This window comes from Mauremys reevesii, linkage group 18, assembly GCF_016161935.1.
Source record: "Mauremys reevesii isolate NIE-2019 linkage group 18, ASM1616193v1, whole genome shotgun sequence".
Taxonomy (NCBI): domain Eukaryota; kingdom Metazoa; phylum Chordata; order Testudines; family Geoemydidae; genus Mauremys; species Mauremys reevesii.
Genome location: NC_052640.1, coordinates 17,507,781 through 17,532,126, shown reverse-complemented (window position 1 = coordinate 17,532,126; position 24,346 = coordinate 17,507,781). Strand labels below are relative to the sequence as shown.

Here is a 24,346-nt window from a genome sequence, read left to right as displayed (position 1 = left end):
ATTGCCTTAGTATGGAGAAAATTACCAGCAGAGGAGTTAAGAATGAAATTCTCTTTCACCATGTCCAATAACAGAGACACAAGGAGGGCAGGGGGCAGCTATTGTTCATCTCCTTTCAACCTTTTCCCAACTTAAGCTCAGCCTAGACCAGGGCAATTTTCAAAAATTTCCCAACATTGCTTCCAATTCAGCTCCACTAGTATCAGCAACATTGGGAGCCCTAGTACCTGATTCTCTGTTGCCTTGAACCTTGTGTAGTTATTGTGGGTGCAATACACACCTGCTTTGCCCTTTGTGGTGGTGTAAACTGTGCAAGACGCAGGATAATGAAGAATCAGACCCCTGGTGTAGAGAGGGCTTCCATGGCTGCCCATGTCATAAGCACTGTGTCCATAAGATCTACTTTGATCAATGTTAGACGACATGGGTCCTGATGCTCCATTGCCCTTGGGTAGTCATTTATACCTGTGCAGTGAGTGCAAAACACTACCACATCAGAATAGTTGTGTTTTACACCCACATGCACTGTTGCAAATGATGGCATAAGGTTCAGACAGTTTTGACAATGCTCATGATTTTATTGTGATGCTCACAATATTTGGTATTATTCTTAAAGCCCCAACTCCCAGAGTCAGGTGATTTACTGAGACTCTCAACTTTTTATTTTTTTATTTTTTAAGGAGGTTTTTAGCCTTCATGGTTATGGACAAAAGCTGGAAAACATGAATCTTAAAGGCTCAAAAACCAAAATAAAAAGAACCCAAATATATCAGTTTGGATGCCTTTCTTAGCTTTTACAGATCCAGACTAACACGGCTACCCCTCTGATACTTAATGTCTTGTAATTTTTCATGGCTTAGAGTGGCAATACTGTGCACTGCCAGTGAGAGTTGGGTCCATGATTCTTCAAATGTAGGGTTTCCAGGTGTCCAGTTTTCAACCAGAAAGTCCAGTCAAAAAGGGGACCTGACAGTGTCTGGTCAGATCTACTGACCAGATTAGATGCCCAAAGTCTGGTTACTGGGGGCAGGGGAGGGGCCGAGGACTCACCCATGCCAGCCCCTACTCAGCCACGGCCACCTCCATCTCTGCAGATGAGTCCCTCCGGACCCACGCAGGGAGGGTGGGAGAAGGGAAAAGCAGTGAGCAATGGAGGGAGAAGGAAAGAGGAGTGAATGGGGAGTGGGGGGCAGGACTGGGACCTCGGGGGAAGAGGCAGGGCAGGGGTGGTTCCAGCACCCCAGCCAAAGCCTGCAACTCTATTCAAATAGCGGCTGCTTGAGGAAGCACAGCAGCACTGGGGTAGCAGTGTTGCTCACACCAGTGGAGCTGAGCCAGCATGAGCAGATACGCTCCCAGCCACTGAGAGCCTGAGGGAGTGGGTGGCTAAAGCCCCGCTATAGCCCTGAGAAAACCAGGCAGAAAGGGCCTGCCAGCATGGGAGGGGACCCTGGGGCAGAGGGGAGCATTGGAGGCACAGGGGAGGGGGCATCTCCATGAGAGGGGCAGGAGAGGCTGCCCCTGAGGGAAAGGGAGAGGCCAATGAGGGAGAGTATCTCCCTGAGGACAGGGGGCGGGGCCAGTGGGGGGACAGCCTCTGCCTGAGGAGGGGGGAGCGAATGGGGGGAGATCATCTCCCTGAGGCCAGGGGGCGGGGCCAATGGGGGATAGCCTCAGCCTGAGGGTAGAAGCGGCGGCGGAGCCAATGGGAGGAGAGCATCTCCCTGAGGGCAGGCGGCAGAGCCAATGGGGGAAGAGCATCTCCCTGAGGGCAGGGCGATGGGGCGCGCTCGCTCGCTCGCGCTCTCTCTCGGAGCTGGTGGGAGGGGTCAGTCCCCGGTAGCTTCCGGCGCTGTGTGACCCGGCAGTGGATGCGGTGTCAATGGCGCCGTACGGAGCCTGTGGGGCCGGTGAGCGCGCCGCTACGGGGGGCGCCTTCTGGGTCAGGGGCTGGCGGGGAGACCCCGGTACCGCCCGGGCGGGACTCGGCCCGTCGAGCGCCGCAGCAGGCGCCGGGACGGGGCACAGGGACACTTCGCCTTGTCAGGGTGTCTCCGCGGGAGGGAGTGGGTCCGGCAGCCTGTAGCCCGGGTGGCACCTGCCCTCGCCCCGGTGCAGGGAGCCGGACCCCCGGGGGCCGGCAGCTGGGCCGTGACAGGGCCCCGCTCCTGCGGTGAGATCGGGCCGGGCACAGCGCTCCCTGTGCGGCATCCCGTCTGCGAGATCGGGCCCTTGGCCGCCACAGGCCCCCGGTGACAGCGGCTCTGAGCGCTGGTGTCACCGCAGCGGTGTGAAAGCCGCCTCCGCTGCCCTCCGGGGACTGCGAGCGTTACAGTCGCTTTACAATGAAGTGAAATCGGTTTCCTGTGGAATTTGTGTCGTGAAACACCCGGCGTCGCTCAGGAGTTTCAGAGTAGAGCAACCCAGAGCCAGGGTGGGAAATCGGACTGTGGTTTAGATCAGGGGGTCTCAACCTTTTTCTTTCTGAGCCCCCACCCACCCCAACACGCTATAAAAACTCCATAGCCCACCTGTGCCACAACAGCTGGTTTTCTGCTTATAAAAGCCAGGGCCGGCGCTAGGGCGTAGCAAGCAGTGCAATTGGCTGGGGCCCGATGCCACAGGAGGCCCCCGCTGAAGCTAAGGGTTTGTCTACACTGGCAGTTTAGAGCGCTGCAACTTTTTGCCTCTGGGATGTGAAAAAACACCCCCCTGAGTACAGCAAGTTTCAGTGCTGTAAAGCGCCAGTGTAGACCGTGCACCAGCGCTGGTAGCTACACCTCTCATGGAGGTGAGTTTTTTTTTTTAGAAAGTGCCACGACTACTCAAGGCATATTAAAGCAACACTTCAGCGTTGCCAGTGTAGACTAGCCCTAAGTTGCTCAGGCCTTGGCTTCTGCCCTGGGTGGCTGGGCTCAGTGCCCTGGGCTTCAGCCCCGTGCAGCGGGGGCTTCAGCTTTCTGCCCTGGGCCCCAGTGAATCTAACACTGGCCTTGCTTGGTGGGTCCCTTGAAACCTGTTTGAGGCCTCCCCAAGGGGCCCTGGGCCCCTGGTTGAGAACCACTGGTTTAGATAACATGGGAGAGAAGAACGGGGAATGAGAGAACTACTTAGTTTGTTTGGACTTGGAAAAACAGTGTTTAAGAATGCTAGTTCCCATTGTGGATCATCCATCCTGGAAAGTTGAATTTGATGAGTGGAAAAAAAAAATCATGGGTTTTTAAATTAGGCTTCAGAAAGTGGAAATATCTATTTTCTCCAGTCATTTAAAAGTATCTGAAGCCCCCAAAGGAGTTCCTGGTTGGAAAACTATGGCAGCTTTCATCCTGGAGTGAATTCTTAGGGTACGTCTTCACTACCCGCTGTATCGGCGGGTAGCAATCGATTTCTCGGGGATCGATATATCGCGTCTCATCTAGATGCGATATATCGATCCCCGAACGCGCTCATGTCGACTCCGTAACTCCACCAACGCGAACAGCTGTAGCAGAGTTGACATGGGGAGCCGCGGACGTCAATCCTGCGCCGTGAGGACGGTAAGTAATTCGATATCAGATACTTCGACTTCAGCTGCGTTATTCACGTAGCTGAAGTTGCGTATCTTATATCGATTTTCCCCCATAGTGTAGACCTGCCCTTAGTCAAGCTATAAACCTCTGCATGTTAATAGAAATGCTGACACCAATGGTAAGTAACTATAGGAGTACCTAAAGACAGCGCTAGAGGATAGGAATAGCTATTTGAAAAAGACTAGGAACAGGAAAATGTGTATTGTTGGCACACTTTTGTATACCATTTTTTCCACAAATGATTTCACTTAATTTTGAGCGGTTATTTTTTTTTTCTTTTTAGGTCGAAGGATAACAGAGAGAGAACAAACTGTAGTTTATGCTAGGCTAAAATCCCATGATTAAGGTCTGAAGCCCTTTGAACTCCTCAACTGAAAATGAAGACAGTGTTGATGGTTGCAGAGAAGCCTTCTCTGGCTCAGTCTATAGCCAAGATCCTCTCAAGAGGTAAGATGGAAAATTTGCTAATCTCTTCAGCCTTTTTTGTTTCTCTTTCTGACAAACAGTATATTTGTATTGTAGGGACTAAATCCATTAGAACATGCAAGCATATGGAAGTGAAGCAGTTTACTGATTGCATGTTACAAAGGCTACTGGACTTCAGGGAAGTTGGGAGCTAAAAGAACCCTGGACAGCTAACTTGGATGCTGTTGGGCAGCTGTCACCTCCCAATGTTAATCTGGGCTGCCAGTGGCAGACAGCTGATCATGAGGAAGCTGTATGGCACTCAGAATTTAAAAGGTTGTTATAGAGCTCTCCTACATCATTCCATTTTCCCGTACCCTCAGAAAACCATAAAATTGAAAAATAAAGTAGCAGCCTCTGTGACAGGAGTCTGCTTTTGTTATTTAATATAGTATTTTTACTGTACATTGAGGTGTACTGTTGTTGAGAGATGCTTAATAAATAGCAGATCCCGTGCTCTGAGGTTTTTCTGGCTTAAAGGCATGAGCTGGTACAGTACAGATCATATATAGAGCAGAGTGTGTTCATTATACTTGTGTTGATCCACAGGACAAGTTGAGCTTTCAGAAGGAATTTTTGAAAGAGAAGAGGAAGGAAGTTTGGGATATGTTAAATAGAAGGGTGTTCCAAATATAAAGCGATATGTTAATAAAGGCCCAAAGGTGGGAGTTGGCAGGAGATAAACTTGTTTAGAGAGTGGAAAAGAGTTTCAGGGAAATCTGAGTTGAGAAACAGAGGGAAGAGCGAATTTCATGATGCAAGAAACAAGATTACTTTCAGTATTTTAGCGCCTGTTAATAATTATTATTTTTATTGTAATAGGAAACATGTCCTCTCATAAAGGGCTGAATGGAGCATGCTCTGTGCATGAGTACACTGGATCATTCATAGGACAGAGTGTCTACTTCAAAATGACATCTGTGTGTGGTCATGTGATGACTCTGGATTTCATAGGTATTGTCTATTGTTATTTGTTTGAATTTGAGCAGTTTGTGCAACTTTTAAAAAACAACAACGCTGGTGCAAAGTTAACTCTTGATGGTAAAATCAGAGTCAGCGCTGCAGTGAACATTGGATAAGAGAAAGGAGGTTGAAAGGAAGGATAGCCTTCGAGTTAGGACATGGACTAAAGTCGGAAGCTCTAGGTTTCATGCCTCACACTGTAACAGACTCTGTGTGATCTAGGGCAAGTCACTTACCTTCTCTGTGCCTCTATTATTTTAATTTGTAAATGGGGAGATGAGAGGCTAAATTTGCTCAAGTTTGTAAAACACACTGAGATTCTTGAATGGAAAGTACTTTATAAATGCAAAATATTATTAAAAGGGCACTGTCTAAAATGTGATGGAATATTCAAGGCATTGTATAGTGTCTTAAGTACATGACTGGAAACTAGGAACTCCTTGGCTTCTAATGTTATCTCTGTCACTGACTCACTCTGACGTTGAAATTGTCATTTGAGAACTGTTTTTCAATCTGTAAAATGAAGATGATACTTAACTACCTCACAGGTGTTATGAGGATTTAATAGTTTGCACAGTGCTTTGAAAAGGTACAGCACTTGTTAGTGCTATAAATTACAATCAACAATGACTTTGAGATATGGAAGACAAAAGAAACAAGCTAATGGGACCCAACTGACTATATAGGAGAAACAATGAAATTGACTATGCATAAAGGACTGTTAAATGCTCAAAGTGAGTAAATTGTGGAAATAGAGAAAAATAGCTTTTTTTTCTCCTCTTTAATCTTTCAGTTATAGCAATGTGTTACAAAACAAATTTCCTGTAGAACTGTGTTTTTAATGTCCCATTAAAATATGACTGATATTAATATAAATCAAAGTTAAAGGTCATTATGGTTCCTGGTGGAGGCATATGAAGGACTGAACTTCCCTAAAGAATGCCATTTCTGAAGATAGCATGCTATGATAAGCTTTGAAAGCCAGGTGTTTGTACAATAAATGTTTCGTTTAAGGTATTTAGAACTCCAGTTAATACTCTTTCCCATTTCAGGAAAATATAACAATTGGGACAAAGTTGATCCAGCAGAACTTTTTAGCAAAGCCCCTACAGAAAAGAAAGAAGCTAACCCCAAATTAACTATGGTGAAATTTTTACAGGTACTCTTTATGAGATGTATTTTTAAACTGGTGGTGGTGGTGGTTGTTTTTTTGGGGGAGGGGAGAATTAAATGGTTAGTGTTCTCTCTAACTACAAGCTTGACTAAATGTATGCATCTAGGAACAAAGAACATAGGCTTCATATCCACGACGTGAGGATTCTATCCTGGGAAACAGTGAATCTGAAAAAATTTGGGGATCGCCGTGTATAATCAGCTCAACACGAGCTCCCATGTGATGCTGTGGCCTCAAGGGCTAATGCAGTCCTTGGATACATAACCTCTCTACTCCTGTTTGAGATTCCCTTGTTATCTGGCTTCTTTATTTAGCACTAGTGCAGTTGCTGCTGGAATACTGTATCCAGTTGTGGTGTCCACAGCTCAGAAAGGATGTTGATAAATGGGAGAGGGTTCAGAGGAGAGCCACGAGCATGATTAAGGGATTAGAAAACATGCCTTTTAGTGATTGATAAGCTAAATAGATTGAGCTCCCTGAATCTAAGAGAATGTTAATCAAGTCACCCCTTACAGTCTATAAGTACCTACATGGGGAACAAATATTTAATAATGGGCTCTTCAGTCTAGCGGATAAAGGTATAACATGGTCCATTGGCTGGAAGTTGAACCTAGATAAATTCAGACTAGAAATAAGGTGTACATTTTTAACAGTGTGGGTAATTAACCATAGGAACAATTTACCAAAGGTCATGATGGATTCTCCATTGCGACAATTTTAAATCAAGATTGGAAGTTTTTATAACAGATATACTATAAGGAATAGTTTTAGGAAATTTTATGATGTGTGTTATACAGGAGGTCAGACTAGATCAGTGGTTTTCAAACTGCGGGTCGCAACCCAGTACTGGGTTGTGGAATGGAAGGCATTGGGTCATGGCGGCTCTGGTCAGCACTGCCAACCAGCCCATTAAAAGTCTCATCGGCAGTGCTGCCCGGCTAAGGCAGGCTAGTCCCTACCTGTTCTGACACTGTGCTGCGCCCTGGAAGCAGCCAGCAGCAGGTCTGGCCCCTAGGCGGGGGAGAGGGGCCACAGGGCTCTGCGCACTACCCCCGCCCCGAGCACCGGCTCTGCAAGCCCAGCAACCAGGAACTTCCGGGGCATAGCAAGGTCAGCAGTGCCAAGACAGTGCCTTAGCACCCCCGCTGCGCTGCTGATCGGGAGCCACCTGAGGTAACAAAATCCCATATCTTTGTCTTCTGGCCACTAGTGTAAACTAGTGAAGTTCTACAGTGCTTCATTAATTTAATGAAGCACTGTAGTGCTTTTAATAGCACTATAGCCTTTTAATAGTGAGAACTGAATCTGTCTACCCCCAACCATTTCCTTCTCCTTTCGGATGATTTTGGAAGGGTACCATGTCCTTTACATTCAACACTGTAACATGTCCTCCAACTCTGCCCCCAAAAGGCAGGTGGTTTCTCAAAGTCTGAAGTATATGTTGTTTCTTGAATTGTAGCCATCTGTAACATTTTGGAGATCACCCAGACCAATAATGGTCTCTTTCACCCCCTGCCTTGTAAATTTGGATGTCTTAATGCTATGCTGTTATGGTTCAGCACTCTGACACCAGTAGCCAGCCTACGAGTATAATCCCACCCTGGCTTCCCCCAGGCTAGTTACTTTGTGCAGGGTGACCTAAACAATCCCTTCTGATCCTGAGTCCCCCCAAATCTGTTTTTTCAAGTTCTTAACTACCTGACACTTGGACTTTTCCCTGCTGGTTTATCACCCAGAGGTGTGAAACCTGCCCCCAATTCTCAGTTCACTTTGGCACATACCCTCCACACAATTTGCACAACAGAGACCTGCTTGAGGTAGAAATAAACAAAAAATGTATTTAATAGAAAAATCATAGATTCAAAGATGAAATAATAAGGAAAAGCAAATGCATACAGGTTACACAGAAAATAAACAATCTCAGGCTTTACACTTCTGTACAATATTAGTTAAATAACTTGTATTAGGAAAAGGGTACCCGTTTCCTCTGAACAGTTTCCCAGCATGCCCTCTGTCCTAGAGGGGATCCATTGCTTCATAGACAGCACCTCGCTTAGATGCTGCCCCTCAGTTTCTGGATAACCTTCACTTCAAATGCTTTATAGTCCTTTTTTTCCCCTTTTCTCAGACTATGTTAATTCATGGTTACACAGGGGAGGGGTGTGTGTGTCTCAGACTAGGGGTTTCATTTCAGTTTCAAGTTGTTTCAGGGTTTTCCCATTAACTTCAATGGTCCACTGTTGTCTCTTCCTGACTGGACAGTGCTAGGTGCTTGGAGCCTGCCCTGGTATGTTCTGTCCCTGTCTGATTGCCTCACCACACTGCTAGGTAGTGCAATATAGTTACAATTGCAACTTTCTCCACATGTATATGTATACAGGTTATGGTTATGAATGTATACATATATCTCCTAGTGACCATCAAGTTTAGGACATTACAAGCTTTCATAAAAGACCTTACTTGACATATATTTATACACAATAACATTGTATATAACCAGTTGATTCAGTTGCTTATTCTTTGGGATTCATAGAATCATAGAATATCAGGGTTGGAAGGGACCTCAGGAGGTCATCTAGTCCAACCGCCTGCTCAAAGCAGGACCAATCCCTAACTAAATCATCCCAGACTGGGCTTTGTCAAGCCGGGCCTTAAACCTCTAAGGCAGGAGATTCCACCACCTCCCTAGGTAACCCATTCCAGTGCTTCACCACCCTCCTAGTGAAAATGTTTTTCCTAATAGCCAGCCTAAACCTCCCTCACTGCAACTTGAGACCATTGCTCCTTGTTCTGTCATCTACCACCACTGAGAACAGCCTAGCTCCATCCTCTTTGAAACCCTTGGTGTCTGGACCCTGACTGTCACACCATCTTTGCCCCATCCCATATCTTGGGAGTCTTGCCTTTCAGTGTGCTAGAATACCATCTGGGAAGAGAGAGATGAGTCTGCTCCCAAATCTGAGGTTATGGCTACACTACAGGGCTCACAACAGTGCAGCTGCATCACTGTAGCACTACTAGTGCAGATGCTCTAAGCCGATGGGAGAAAGCGCTCCAGTGGACTTAATTACTCCAGCCCCTGCAAGCGGAGGTAGCTTTTTTGGCAGAAGAAGCTCTCCCATTGACAGCACTGTCCACACTGGTGCTTAGATTGGTGCAACTTAGGTTGCTAAAGGGGGTGACTTATTCATCGCCGTAAGCAACATATCTTATACTGACATAAGCTATAGTGTAGCCATAGCCTCAGTCTTCCTCACTACAGAAGGCAGCTCTTTGTTAGTCCACCAGGCCTTCTCTCTTTTATTGTTATAAGTGGCTGTTTGGTTAGTGCTAGATCCTTGACCCATTGAATTCAATTTTGCCTTTGCCTTCAGAATTTGACCCTTGATGTGTCACTCTGTACAATAGGCACAACAGACACACAATTCATTCATTTCACAATTCACTTCATTTGTAGCACGTATAAGCCATGGAAAGCGAGCTGTTTATTAATACTAGTTATGGCCTTTATTTATCACTCCCTACAAATGCAGTCTCCAGAAGGCAGCTGTATTGCTGGATGTGCAGTGTGGCGATGGTTGCTTTTACAAAATAATACTTTTTGGAAATCATAACAATTTGCACTTCTGTCCTTCTGAGGATTGAATGCGTTTTCAAATAATGAGTTAAACTTTATGACTTCCTTGTGAGATAAGATAATAGTATCCCAGTTTTAAAGATGTGGAAATTGAGACACAAAGGTTAAAGGACTAGCCCAAGGTTATACACGCTGTCTGTGGCAGAGCCAGGAATAAAATCCAGATGCAAGGAAGCTGTTGAGGTGTATAGTCATTGAGAACTCCCAAATAAATAGTAGGTTTTTGCCCTGAGATTTTTCTAGTTTAAAGGCACGAGTAGGTACAGTACAATCATACACCAGTGTGTGTTCATTATAACTATATTGATTCACAGAACAAGTTGGGTTTTTTCAGGTGGATTTTTTTGAAAAAGGGGAGGGAGGAAGGAAGGTGGAGAATATGATCCCAGGTTTCTTGGCTATCAGTCCCATCCTTTAGCCACTATACTCCTCTTCCCCTCTACTGTGGTCCTTCCCCCCAATAAAGTCTGTTTCATCACCTATTTGGAATTTGAGTTTACAAATGCAGAAGGTAAATATACTAACATTGAAAGAGTTAGGAACAGAAGGAAGTTGCTTTTCAATTGTTGGAAAACTTTAATTTATTTTATAGGTGGAAGGAAGAGGCTGTGACTACATTGTTTTATGGTTGGATTGTGATAAGGAGGGGGAAAACATCTGTTTTGAGGTAAGATTTTCATTATTATTTTATTATAAAACCATAACACATGTAAGTTTACTATACATTGTGTTACCAGGCATGTTACTAGTTTATGGATATGTACTAAAGGCTACACAAATTAGACTAGTAGATTTTTAAGGCATGGAATAACTTGGTGAATAACTCATGGATTTTCAACATCTAGGGCACTAGTTGCAAATCATAAATCAGTCTTGTAGCTTTTGTTTATCTGTGGCGAAAGTCTTTCTACATCTCACAGCTGGAATAGTTGTTTTATTGTCTTTGTAAAAACTTGGTCACCACAGTGCTCTGTTAATTGGGAAGGTAGAAATTTTAGCTTGTACACTTTAAGATGGCCTCTACGAGAGATTTGGATTTGGTACACCATAGGTATAGAATTAAAATTAACGATTTTTCCACAAAAGGATATAATGTATCACTTCGTACAGCCTCACTTCCGTACCAATCCCGCACCTGCAATTAACACACTACATTAGTGGATTTGGCTATGTTTTATTTAGTGGTTTTAATAAAATTGTGTTCATCTGCAGCTTTATTTAGCACTGTCATAATGACTGAATTGTCTTTTGAGGCCTTAAAAGGTTAATTCAGATTGAAGCTGGCAAGCTTTTGCAGGGTGATGCTGCGAACTCTGCAAACCAAAATCCCATGGGTTTTTCTTTTTTGCACTTGTCTAGAAATAGTGCTTCACTTTCACCAGCTGTCAGTGTCTAGTTAAATAGGTGCTTATGATGTGTTTATTCCTTAATGTGTTTCTAATGTGTATATGAGCAATACTGCTCTTGCCAGCATATTAATGGAAAAGCATGAAATCTCATTGGTGGGAAGAAAGTGGTAATATATTGGCTATTATTCTGTGTAATCTGTGTTATAGAGATGCACAGACATGAAAACCCTTGCCTTCCTATTACTGTTAACACATGCTTCTATTTCCCTTAGGTTCTTGATGCTGTTCTTCCTGTTATGAATAAACCTCGTGGCACTGAAAAGACAGTTTACAGAGCAAAGTTCAGTTCCATTACTGACACAGACATCTGTAATGCTATGAACTGCCTGGGAGAACCCAATCGTAATGAGGCTCTGTCAGTGGATGCACGCCAGGAGCTGGATCTGAGAATTGGCTGCGCATTTACAAGGTAACAGAGAAGATTGTTCTTGTGCTGATAGTTGTTTACCTAGTTTATACATATATTTTTTTTAATTAAAACCGTAACCCTAATTTTCTTTTTAATTTTAACTTCTTTGTGAAATTTAATTCCGTTTTTATGAAAGAGCCACTGATTGTCCATTGCAGTTCTGATATACATGTTCTCTGGCTAAAGAGTCTTCTTGAACCAGGCTCTAAAAATTTTGTTTACCCTGATTTCTATCTCAGTCCCTCTTCCCAGTCTCTTCAAGAGGTAACAGGATCCTATGTGGAAGGATTATTTTATTTTATTTTATTTTATTTTATTTATTTATTTATTACATTGACTATTAAAGATTTTGGTCACTCTTGAAAAAATATTCTGAGGTCTGTGTGTCCTTACATTGATATGTATCCATGTGAGTTTATGAAAATTTCCCCTTTTTTGAAGGGAATAGAATTTATTAACATGCAAACATTTTTAAACAATTTTGTCAATATTTTCTCTTAGGTTTCAGACTAAATATTTTCAGGGGAAATATGGCAATTTAGACAGTTCACTCATCTCCTTTGGGCCATGTCAGACCCCGACACTTGGATTCTGTGTAGAAAGACATGATAAAATCCAGTCTTTCAAACCTGAAACTTATTGGGTGCTGCAAGCCAAGGTAACTTTTTATGCCATGCATAGTTGTGTGTTTTGTTTGTATATGTGAAATTTAGTGCACATTTTATCAGAAAAAATTAATTTTATTTTGTCTCTATGTATTAACTTACACACTTGTAACAGCTCTCTAGAATTCAGATTGCCTATAATTTACAGTCTAAAGAACTGATGGATTTTTATTCATTTTATATGCATGTAGTCACTTGTCACAGAACAGATTCAAAGATGTCAGCTTTAAATTAAAGTGATTATATGCACAGTTTGTCAGCCTTCTTGAATCCTAGCAGTCTAAACTTAGATTCAGTCAGAATGATTACTCAGAATGGGTTGCTTCAGATAAGTAAGTCCTTGCACTGATCCTCTAGTTATAGTCAATACATGATTTAATTAGCCTGCCAAAAACACATTGCTTCAAAACTCTCAGGCTCAGCAAAGTGTAACACTCAGTATGCTAATTGCCAGGTGAGTCCTCTGAATACTTTGATAGCTCACACCAGTTTCACTAGCCTTGCTGGTGTTGAAGCTCTGAGAACTAACCAAAAAGTTGTGTTTGTGTGTACACTGACTTTTTTAAACAAGTAGTAGCAGGATGATAGAGCAGTCTATTAGCTTTTTATCTTAAATGAAAAGATGAAAGCTAATGTGTGTCAGTTCTTGTTTCCTTTACCAGTCCTGCATGATATGCTTCTCCTGAATGCCAACATCAAACGTTGATTTTCTGTTCTCCAAGAGCCTAGGTTTATTAGCATCTTTACCAGGATGGTGCAGGTTGATACTTCTTTACAATCAGAATTTTAAACCTGAATTGCATTAGTCATCTCTGTCTAAGATAATTACAAATGGAATAGTTATCTATATTTATTTACAAACTATTTTGATTTATCTGCTGCCTATCCCATGTCATTTAAAACACCCACAATCACTAAAGAACTTTAAATCGGTCGTTCAACATGTCAGCTATTTGACTACTCTGCAAGTAGAATGAAACTTATCAATCAGAACCTGAAACTCCAGCTAGGCCATCTACAACCCTGGCCCTAAGAATCCACATCTTTCTCAGAAGTCCATGCAAAAGGAGGCTTTAGACTGTGCCTGGAAGTTGTTAATGCTTGAGTGTGTCAGCCTGTACTTAAATACAAAACATTTAGATTTTTTTTTCCTCCCCCCGTAGGTGAACCATGAAAAAGAAAGTTCGCTCACTTTGGAGTGGGATAGAGTGAGGGTGTTCGATCGGGAGATTGCTCAAATGTTCCTAAACATAACAAAGATGGCAAGAGAAGCAAAGGTAAGAACAGTAGTAAGTACAAGTAAAGCCATATATCATATGGCTTAAGTACTAAATAATTTATATATAAAATATATTTTTCCCCCTTCTAATTTTGAAATAGAAAAGGTATTCAATAAAATGTCATTTTTGTCTTGGTTTTAGTTCAATTTAGTGTGCATGCAGAACGAAAGGTAGAAGAGCTATGATTGTGGTTCACGTCATTTTAGAGTTACTGGCATGTAGTCTTCTTAGTGGAAGCCCCTTTCCCATGGCACCTAGCACACTGGGGTCCTCATTCATGGATGGGACACTTAGGTGCTTGATAATAGAAATAATAATATTGACTTTGGGAGTTGACATCACTCATGGTGGAAGGCAGCTTCCTTTAGACAAGAAGTCTGTATTACTAAACCTGCTGAGAAATACTGCTTTGTCCTTGCTGAATAGATTTCTTATTTCCCAGGAGATACTTTATAATTTAATTACTTATATGGCAATATTCCTGCAGTGTGTATGGTTGGGGCTTCTGTTTTGGGGGAGGCGTTGTTCTTAGCAATTTTTAAATTTTACATAGATGTCCAAAAATAGGGGTTTTCCAGGCTTTCTGTTTGTACATACTGTAAAGAGTAGTCTCTTTGTTAAAGCATACTAGGAAAGATTTACATAGTACTGTCTCAGACGGCACTATATTGAAGCACATGGGAACCTTTCGTGTGCACCAGCAGAGCCTACACGGACCAAGTAATGCATTTAAGAAACATTTACATACATAGTATTGTACAGTCTGTATAGCCAATTAACTGCCAGTTCCATTCTATACAGTACTCGTTTGACAGTACATTTGGATTTATGTGCTTAAACCCAGCAAGTTTCCAAGAATGTGGATGAAGCCTTTAAAAATGTGGATTGTACACCTCTACCTCGATATAACACTGTCCTTGGGAGCCAAAAAATCTTACCGTGTTATAGGTGAAACTGCATTATATCGAACTTGCTTTGATCCACCGGAGTGCGCAGCCCCGCCCCCCCAGAGCACTGCTTTACTGAATTTGTGTTATATTGGGTAGCATTATATCGAGGTAGAGGTGTAGTTAGAACTGATACTGTACTTGGATTAAGGACTGAATCATTAGCTGATTGAAGTGACATGCAGCTGAGGGGGTGGGAGGTAAAGATGTAATAATTATACTATATGGAGATACACCTGTCTCATAGAACTGGAAGGGACCCTGAAAGGTCATTGAGTCCAGCCCCCTGCCCTCACTAGCAGGACCAAGTACTGGTTTTGCCCCAGATCCCTAAGTGGCCCCCTCAAGGATTGAGCTCACAACCCTGGGTTTAGCAGGCCAATGCGCAAACCACTGAGCTATCCCTCCCCCCATCAGTAAGCTACCTCTCTCCATCTTCTAACCTTGGGGCTAAACTGGCCTCCAGCACAAAGACATCTTAGGGCCAGGTTTTCAACCTTACTAAAACTTCCCTCAATCAAATTTCCTTGAAATAAGAAATATTTTAGGACTTGGGGGACACTAGCCCAGAGAATAAAACAAAATAGATAATACAAGCCTGTGTAGTGCTGTTAGCATTAGTTTCATAATTCATCTTCTATCATCATGAATTAAACATGTTCAGAACTTACAGGGGAAATGCTGTTCTGTTTTTTAAGGTAGAATCTGTGAGTAAGAAGGAGAAAGCAAAGCAGAGACCACTGGCGCTGAACACAGTAGAAATGTTACGAGTTGCCAGCGCTGCTTTGGGTATGTAGATAATGTGGAGATATAAACATTTCAGTTTTAAAACTGTTCTGAAGAGAAAATGTGTTGGGTTCTGCTTCATCTCATGAAATAAATGAAGCACATTTGCACTTTGTTAGCATTGCAGGCAAGTGATTACTAGCTACAATGTAATATAAGATCATTGTGTTAGCAAAGCAGAATTGATACAATTTAGAGAATTTGTCAGCAGTGAAGGGTTGGGTAAAGTAGCAGATTCTGGTCATGAAATGCTTTTGTAGAAAATACACACACCATAGTAGTCCATTTAAGACCTGTCATGGGGAAATGTTTGCTAGGCAGAGATTAATCTTCTGCATAGCTCTATGATTTATTTTTTTTTCTCCAGGAATGGGTCCACAACATGCTATGCAAATAGCAGAACGACTTTATACTCAGGGTTATATTAGCTACCCTCGAACTGAAACAACCCACTATCCAGAAAACTTTGACTTGAAAGAATCTTTGAGACAGCAGACTAATAACCCTTACTGGGCAGAAACAGTAAGTATATTAAGCAAAATTTGAAATGCTTTACAAGTTCTTTCTTGGCCAGTGTTCTTGGAAAAACAGTATCAAGAAATCCATGCTATCAAATAGCACAAGCATCTCTTAATGGTCTATAGACCTAAGTAGTCAATATACAAATTTGTAACTGTATTTATTTTCTGTGGTTTGTGTTCTTATGCATTTGATCTGAAAAGCATATTAGTCTGTAGAGAGACTTGATGCGTTATTAACTTGTTTCTGCTTTCTCCTTTTCATTTTGTCTAGGTAAAGGCATTGCTGTCAGAAGGTGTTAATCGTCCAAGGAAAGGTCATGATGCTGGGGACCATCCTCCAATTACTCCAATGAGAGCTGCAACAGAAGCAGAACTAGGTACATACAACTCTTACTATAAAAAAACAGAGGAGTTTGCAAGAGGGTTGGGTACCTGAGACAGTTTGGAAACCCCAGCTGGTATTTTCAGGAAGAACGGAGTTTACTGATCCTGTTCTGATGTATAAACAAAAAAACCCAGTAAAGTTAGTGACTGCACCGGAACTCCTGAAAAGCTGAAATAGAAGTATGAGGAACAGTAGATTAATGTACAGAAAACTACATTATATTAATATTAAAAATTGACTTAAACTCATGATGGCAAGGAAATTCAGAGCTAAAGATGAACTACTATTCTTGTGCCTGTATATTACAATACCTTTAAGATCAGTGGGCAATCAATGTATGCTGTAATACATTGCTTGCATCCGAAGAAGTGGGTATTCACCCACGAAAGCTCATGCTGCAAAACATCTGTTAGTCTATAAGGTGCCACAGGATTCTTTGCTGCTGTAATACCGAAGCTCGACAGAGTGGATTTAGAATAGAATGGCAGCTTTTAAGTCTGAATGTATTTTCTTAGGGATTGTAAGTGAAATATTTAGTAAAGTAACTGACTTTTTTTGCATTTTCTATAACTTGTCTTTTTTTTTTAATTAATTTTTGCCTTCCTGTACTCTCTGATCTCTCAAAGGGAGTTTGTATAGTTTAAAAAAAAAAAAAAAGATAATCCATACACTGTTGTTTAAGAACTGTAATTAAAATCTTTATGGAAAAGAGATGCTGGCACTAATCTGTAGTTTTAACAAATGCCTTCAACTTTCCATAAATCAGTAAAATAGTCGTAGCTTCAACAGAAAAGGCAAGAGTGTTAGGGTATTGAGTGATTGCATAACCCTTTTACAGAGGCCTACAGCTAGGTAGAACATATTGAGCATGGGCATGGGAATGGGAACGGGAACCAAGAGCCGTGATTTTTATTCCCAGCTGTGCCAGTGGCTTATTATGTGACATCTTGGCAAGTCATTTAACCTTTCTGCAGCTCAGTTGACCTACCTTAAATTGGGGATAATGATGTTTACCCACCTTTGTAAAGTGCTTTGAAATCCACAAGTGATACTATAAATGCTGCTGCTAATAATAATAATTATTTATTACTATTACAGAAACATTGGAAACTCAATGAAATGTAAGCTGTGACTTTGTGCTAAATTAAAACTAGTAAGAGGTGATCTATTGCAACACTTGTGCGAGAGGCCACTAGAATTTAGTAATAGGACTAAATTTGGGGTTAGGTTTAGCAGTGGGATACAGCAATAGTCTTCTGGCACTAGAGATGCAAGTTCAGATCCTGATTTTAGATCATAAATAAAAATAAATGTGAGGATCTTGGCCTAATCCTCTCAGTTGCACACATAACTAAATCAGCTCACAAGATAACACAACCGGGCTTCTTTGCTCAAGAGAGTATTGGCAGTGGTTCTGCAGCAGACCTGTGTGAGGAAACTTGCGCAGCCCTTGCCTGACCTATGCCTATTTCATTCCAGTGCTACTCATCTTTCACTTTCATGAGAACTGAGGTGACTCATAGCTTAAATAAACTAATTCCAGTGCTATTGTGCAGAATTCTAATGTGTTTTGAGTATACAGGGACTTCAAGAAAGAAACATTAAAAGAGAAAATAGGTGAACTTTTAGAGTTGTTTAACTTTAAGTGCCAGTTTTTCCTGAAAAGTTTATAGAAAACTGTTTTTTTTTTCAAACCAGTATTCTATAGAGCAACATGATTAGATTTTATGTGGGTAACAAGGTGTTGTCTCTTCAGGTGGTGATGGATGGCGATTATATGAATATATCACTAGACATTTCATTGCCACTCTCTGTGCTGATTGCAAATATCTCCAAACCACCATTTCTTTTATTATTGGTCCTGAACATTTTACCTGTGTAGGAAAGATGGTTATTTCACCAGGTAAGGAAAACATGGGAACAACAGTTTGGTTAGTTATGACTTTCTCCCCCCCCTACCCCCAAATAAAAAGTTGAAGAGGAATTAAATTGAAAGCGGGGGTTTTGAGGCCGGGGGTGTGCGTGGGGGATTTAAAGCATTTTTTTGAGATATTAAAATAAATAATAAACCAACTCTTGCTCTCATCCCCACACTTGGATTTCCTAGTGTGACCCATTTTAGGATTTCTGTTCCAGTTGTGCCCACAACATGCTAAGCAGCACTGCCCCTGCACACAGGAGGAGACACGAACTGTTTTAAATTGTATGCTCTTCAGTCTTTTATTTATATTTGCTAAGGCAAACCTCATTGTTGGTGCTAAAAGGAAATAATTTAAGGCTTTGTGCTAATCTTGCCTAATCACACTTGGTATTTTAAAAAACCCCTCCTGCCCCTTTGAAGTTCGATCTGACAACGGTTCTATTTCTGGCCAAGGAGGGCTGACTTTTGGGGCCTGCCAACAGCATTCCAGAATCAACACAGAGGGGTTAATGATGGGTTGTGGAAGCAATTCTTTCTACAGATTCAGTGCATGATTTCCTTAATGCTCCCAGCCTCGCTTTAGGGAACAGGAATCTGGTATCCATGATCTTCTGTGTGGCAGTGCAAACAACCATTAAGTCAGCTTCTCAGCCTTGACTTGTGTCAGCCCCAGTTAGAATTAGAAAGTATCTTACCTAATGGAAACTGAACCATTCCACAACTTTCATTTATTTTTATTTACAGGGTTCACCGAGATTATGCCCTGGCAAAGCATCCCCTTAGAGGAGAGCCTCCCCAACTGTGAGAAAGGAGATATTTTCCCAGTCAGTGAAGTAAAACTGCTGGAGAAACAAACAAATCCTCCCGATTACCTGACTGAAGCAGAACTCATCACACTGATGGAAAAACATGGCATTGGTAGGAACTTTGTCTCCCTTACATGATAAAGTAATACTCTTCCCAGAGGGCAAGGAGTTGCCCTTCTGAAGTTTCTCTATCAGGAATGGCCTTTTAGCGTTCCTGTAAATATGTTCAATGGTGGCTTATGTTTCCTGTCAAATCACAAAGTCCTTGGCATCTTTTAGGTGGCCTTCAAGAATCTGCCCGCACATTTCTCCCTCCTTCTTCTCTCCTATCCTCATCTCATTTCACGTCCACTACTCTTATGGCCAAGGAGCACCAAACAGTATTCCTTGCATAACCCCATCAGTGTTACTCCTCAATTAACCAGAGATTATATGTGCTCCCTCCATCCAGGGACTGACTTCCTGCCTTTACAGCATGCTTTGTACATGTTGGCTCTGGTATTTTAATGTAGCATGTACATTTCAGTATTACAATATTTATTTTTTACCTAAACTGTTTCCTAAGTACAGTGAACTGCACACCTCCAGTCTTGCTGAAGAGGCCGAGTTATCCCCCTTATTCTACTGGAGTTTCATTCATAGATATATTGGCCGACAACGTATAATATGAGAAAGCTGTTGCCATAATAGCGGTCTCCCTGGAAGCAGCAAAAGAGTTAAAAGCAAAGTATGTGTTGCAGAATTCTTGTAACTGAAAAGTCATTCCTGCAGATTTGAAAAGAACATATGAATTATTAAGCAAGAAGGGAAGAAGTAGGTGAGAAATGGAGAATGATGTGGAAAAGTTGGGAGAACTGAATGTTAGCCTTTGTCCAAGGCATGAGAGAGAGAGTTAATGTCTGACTTACAAACCGGGAAAGGGGAAGAGAGACTAGAATAATTGCATGTAAAGTTGTCATTTGTGTTCAAGAAGGATGTTGTGTTTGTGTGTGACAGGAACTGATGCAAGTATCCCAGTTCACATTAACAATATCTGCCAGCGGAACTACGTCACAGTGGAGAGTGGTCGCAGATTGAAACCTACAAACCTTGGCATTGTTCTGGTTCATGGTTACTACAAAATAGGTCAGTTGCTGCTGTTTTATTTTCTGTCATTTTCTTTTCATTTAACTATGTTCCTGGCCAAATCTGGACACCGAGAGATTTTAAGGATCATTCACTACCCCGGACTGCAGAGCTCATTCTTGTCATGGAAGCATAGGATTTAGGCTGTGCACAGTTTGTCCCCCCACCACATGCTGAGCTGCAGTGATGTCTGGAGAAAGCCTCTTCTTCACCCCCTGAGAGAGAGGAAAAGCACAATGACTGCATCTCTAGGGACAGGAGGATTCATAGAGAAGAAACCAAGTAGTAGATCTTAAAAGGCTACTGCCAACTTACAAATCACATTTGTCTGAAAATGATGTACTTGTAATCCCTAGCATTATAACTAAAAAATTATTTTTTTCAGTTTGCATTCTTTGTTCGTTTGAGAGCGATTTGTCTGACAAATCTCCCCGTCTTGTCTGCCAATCTCCCTTCTTGTTAGTCTGCTGCTTCCCCATTGTCTCTCTGACTTTCTCTTAGATGCAGAGCTGGTGCTGCCTACAATCCGTAGTGCAGTAGAGAAGCAACTCAACTTGATAGCTCAAGGCAAAGCAAACTATCAGCAGGTTCTGGAGCACACCCTTGATATCTTCAAAAGGAAGTTTCACTACTTTGTTGATTCTATTGCGGGTAAGGCTCCTTCACACCTAAAGTTCTCCAACTCTGGCTAATTGTTGGTAAGGACTTGAGAGAATCCATAATTCTTTAGGAGATCTTTCAAGGGGCTAGGTACACAGAGAACTTGGATGAACAGCTGTTAACAGGACACTCATTCTGGAGTGCTTCTGAGTGTCAGGGTGCAATGTCACCAAGTCCAAATGAACCCCTTCCAGGTTATTATAGTCTGATAAACTAACAGTCTGTCTGCCCTCGCCTAGGGTCTTCAGCCCCAGCTCTGGGCCCTTTAAATTCAGCCCTTTATTCGGGCTCCCAAATAAGCTCCAGACCTTTCTTGGGGTTTATGGCACTTTACCCATGGCTGGTTGGGAACCCAGGGCCATCCACTGCTCTGGGTTCCAACCCAGGACCCTATAAACAGCCATGTGTACTTCTCAATTCTGTTAGTTGCTGCTTCTTTCCTGTGTCCTTTAGCTTCACCTTTTATCTCAGGGTTAAGATTCTGAGGTCCTCTTTCTCTCTGAAAACTCAGCTTTGCAAAATGCATCCAGAAAAACGAACCGTGGCTATTCCTTACATTTGTTTGGCCAGAGAGGAGCAACCTGCCCAGCCCCTCTGATCCTACTCTGAGCCTGGAACTGAACTGTAAGGGCAGACAGCTCCTTTTATCTGGGCCAGCAGGGTCCTGATTGGCTGTTACTAGCCCTTCACGCCCTTGGAGGGCCAGGTCTGTGTGGTTTCCAAAATAGCCACTTTGGAGAAGCCTCTCTAGACAAACTTGCTTCTTGAGGTGGGGTGTGGTAGGACAGCGGGGCCCCCAGCTGGGAGCTGCTAAGGCTGAATACACCCCATCACAACAGCACACACAAAGTTGCACTTGAAATCTGTCACCTGGATGGATGGTGGTAGGTATTAAGAAGCAAAACACTAAAACTGGCTGAAATAAAATGTCTTATGCATGCTCAATGCAGCTGTTTTAGAAAGCTTTTTTGATACATATATTTTGCAGACAGAGTGTACAGATACAGCATGTTTGTCACTAAATATTGTATCTGCTTCTGGCCCAACAGTCTCCTTTCTCAGACTTTTTGTGCAGAGAAAGGGGTGACTTTCGCCATGAAAAAGGTAGCAGCAGGGTTCCAACACTTATGCAATTTCTTTTCTGCAGGTATGGATGAATTGATGGAAGTGTCTTTTTCACCATTAGCTGCCACAGGCAAACCTCTTTCTCGCTGTGGCAAATGCCATCGTTTTATGAAGTACATCCAGGTAAGGTAACGTAGAGATTGAGTTTATACTTCAAAAGTTACTTGCTGAAGATCAATAGTTAAAAATATCTTTTGCCTTAATACATTTGGGTTCATCTGTATCTTGTCTCAGATGCCTCTCTGTACAACATAATAGAGCTTCTCCAAAGGCCCAAAGCGGGTTCTCCCCATGGAGCAGACCAGGTGGCAATAACAGTTGGGTTACTGGAGGTTTTGAACCTTACAAAGTGGATCAGAGCTGTTGCTTATTTGGAGATTCCTACTCTATTTCCAGGCCAAGCCAAGCCGTCTGCATTGTTCTCACTGTGATGAAACATACAGCCTTCCCCAGAATGGTACCATCAAACTCTACAAAGAGCTGCGTTGCCCCCTGGATGACTTTGAGCTGGTGCTGTGGTCTTCCGGATCCAGAGGAAAGAGCTACCCACTGTGTCCATACTGTTACAACCATCCACCCTTCAGGGACATGAAAAAAGGTAGAGCTTCCATTGAGATATAGAATGATCAGCCACATTGTAACAATTTTTAAATCAGTTGTTTGTTGGTCTTTTGTGATGCATTTTTAGTAGATTCCCAGTCAGTGGTACAAAGGTTAAAATGCTGTTCTGTTCAGTTAAATAACTTCAAAACCAAATCATAAGTGTCTATATCTGTTGCCTCCCAAAGGCTCCATATCAAATATGCAGAGTTTAGAGCTGAAAAAAGTGCTTTTTCTAACCAAGTTTCTAAAAACAAACTGGGGACTTCTCTCTGCTCCTTGATTGTCACTAACAAAGGTTCTGCAATTGGATTTTAGTTCAGTTGATGATGCATGAGGAATAGTAGAAACCAATTTGTTCTTTCACAACTTTATTGGCTCTTATGTGCTAAAAGGAATTCTTTAAAATTGTTCGTCAATGAAGTAATTGGCTATGAGTTAAATATACACAGCAACAGATCTCTTGAGTAGGAAGGTGCTATTTTTTTCAGTCACATTTCTGGCTGTATCTGCACTTAAGAATTTCCTTGATAAATCCCTGTCTACAGTGATTGGTTTTAACATCTGAACTAATCTTGAAACTTGCTGTGAATTTCCTTTAGACTGAGAAAAGGTACTTGCTAGAGCTGGTAAAGCAATGAGTTAAAGGCAGGGAAAATAGGGGATTAACTAATTTTTAAATTCTTTTTATTCACTAACTTTTTAAAATTTGTTCATTATTAGCTCAACTCTAATTTTCAAAGGTTATTTTTGACCATTTTACTTCGATAAATTCCACCAAGTTTGTCTGTGTTGGCAAAATATTTGCCACAGTTCCCCAAAATAAATAATTTTATTGAAAAATATGATATTTATTTGGCCAGTTATGTTAAAAAAGAGCCTTTTTCTAAACACCCGTAATGTGGAGTGGGATTTATTTATATGAAAACCCCCTTTACTGTTATTTTTCAGTTTATAAAGTGGGCACTCTGAGCATTGGATGGACAACTACAGCAGCTTTTATAAATCAAAATAAATTAGAAAGCAGTCTCTCTGCACGTGCAGGGTATCCTTCATAACACTCAATATATTCAATGCATCTTATTGAGCATTCCGATGAGAATAACTTGCAAACTAATATGCTAAGTTTCATAGATCTAATTGTGGCAGACATGGAGCTGCTGTGTAATAATTTTATGAATTCTGTGTGTGACCTGATCAGTGAGATAATCACTGTGTAGCTATATTGGGTTATTGGATCATCCCATAGGAATGTATTGGTCTAGCTTAATGGGAGGCTATTGTAAAAGCAGGCAAGAAGGAAACAAAATGGCTCTAGATAAAAGATCCTGAGAGAGAGGAAGGGAGGAGTTGTCAATGAGCTGTCCCTGGAGAACACAGACTGACAGGTTCTGCAGGATTGTTTGAAACAATTGGGGCCTTCCCTAGCTTCAAGGGAATGGTAAATTTAAGGGAAAGACAGGAATGTGTGTAGATTTGGTCAGTGTCTTAAGATCTTTTTCTCTGAAATGCTTTGTTCTAAATAAGCAATACTTTTCTTTGAGAGGGCTCTCTGGTCACTAGATACCACTACTTGTAGCTCCTGGAGGAAAGGGAACTGCAGGTACTGAACTGAAGTCAGTCTTGTAGAGGTAATCATGGTTGGTACACAAGGGACTGCAGCCCAGAGACAGGTCTGAGAGTGCTGGAATCATGTGATTTTTTTACCACAGGCAAAGTGGTGCCTCAAAGCCTGATACCTGAAAGAGGAGTGCACTCAAGGAGAGATAGGAAGGGGTCAGAAATGCATTTAGCCTGGGAACTGTGAGACTAACTTCTAGCTAAAATGCCAGGTTTTTTTATCCTCATTATTCTCGTTCATATTAAGGTAGCACTTAGAGGCCTCAGTTGTGGATTGGG

At 42.0% G+C, this 24,346-nt stretch overlaps 1 protein-coding gene and 1 long non-coding RNA gene across 6 annotated transcripts in view; one reads left to right on the top strand and one right to left on the bottom strand.

Annotated features, from left to right (window-relative positions):
• Positions 1-1,803: 1,803 nt before the first annotated feature.
• TOP3B (DNA topoisomerase III beta) overlaps positions 1,804-24,346 on the top strand; it is a 23,769-nt gene continuing 1,226 nt past the window's right edge. Inside the window, exons 1-17 of one of the 3 annotated variants that reach the window (XM_039504931.1) lie at positions 1,804-1,910; positions 3,853-4,016; positions 4,857-4,988; positions 6,050-6,156; positions 10,401-10,475; positions 11,430-11,626; positions 12,128-12,284; positions 13,455-13,568; positions 15,217-15,307; positions 15,672-15,826; positions 16,097-16,202; positions 17,967-18,113; positions 18,876-19,049; positions 19,934-20,062; positions 20,564-20,713; positions 21,870-21,970; positions 22,244-22,445. In XM_039504931.1, the coding sequence (XP_039360865.1) occupies positions 3,947-4,016; positions 4,857-4,988; positions 6,050-6,156; positions 10,401-10,475; positions 11,430-11,626; positions 12,128-12,284; positions 13,455-13,568; positions 15,217-15,307; positions 15,672-15,826; positions 16,097-16,202; positions 17,967-18,113; positions 18,876-19,049; positions 19,934-20,062; positions 20,564-20,713; positions 21,870-21,970; positions 22,244-22,445 (2,107 nt within the window). In that variant the 5' untranslated portion in view covers positions 1,804-1,910; positions 3,853-3,946. Of the gene's footprint in view, positions 1,911-3,852; positions 4,017-4,856; positions 4,989-5,545; positions 5,732-6,049; positions 6,157-10,400; positions 10,476-11,429; positions 11,627-12,127; positions 12,285-13,454; positions 13,569-15,216; positions 15,308-15,671; positions 15,827-16,096; positions 16,203-17,966; positions 18,114-18,875; positions 19,050-19,933; positions 20,063-20,563; positions 20,714-21,869; positions 21,971-22,243; positions 22,446-24,346 lie in introns of those variants that run through there. The other 2 variants (XM_039504932.1, XM_039504933.1) reach the window with 2 other exon arrangements.
• Positions 15,744-24,346, bottom strand: part of LOC120386095 — a 22,669-nt gene continuing 14,066 nt past the window's right edge. For 2 of the 3 annotated variants that reach the window (XR_005589522.1, XR_005589523.1), the window contains exons 4-5: positions 16,258-16,319; positions 15,744-16,181 (exon numbers count right to left, since the gene is read on the bottom strand). This is a non-coding gene — a long non-coding RNA (uncharacterized LOC120386095). Of the gene's footprint in view, positions 16,182-16,257; positions 16,379-24,346 lie in introns of all 3 variants that reach the window. The other variant, XR_005589524.1, reaches the window with a different exon arrangement.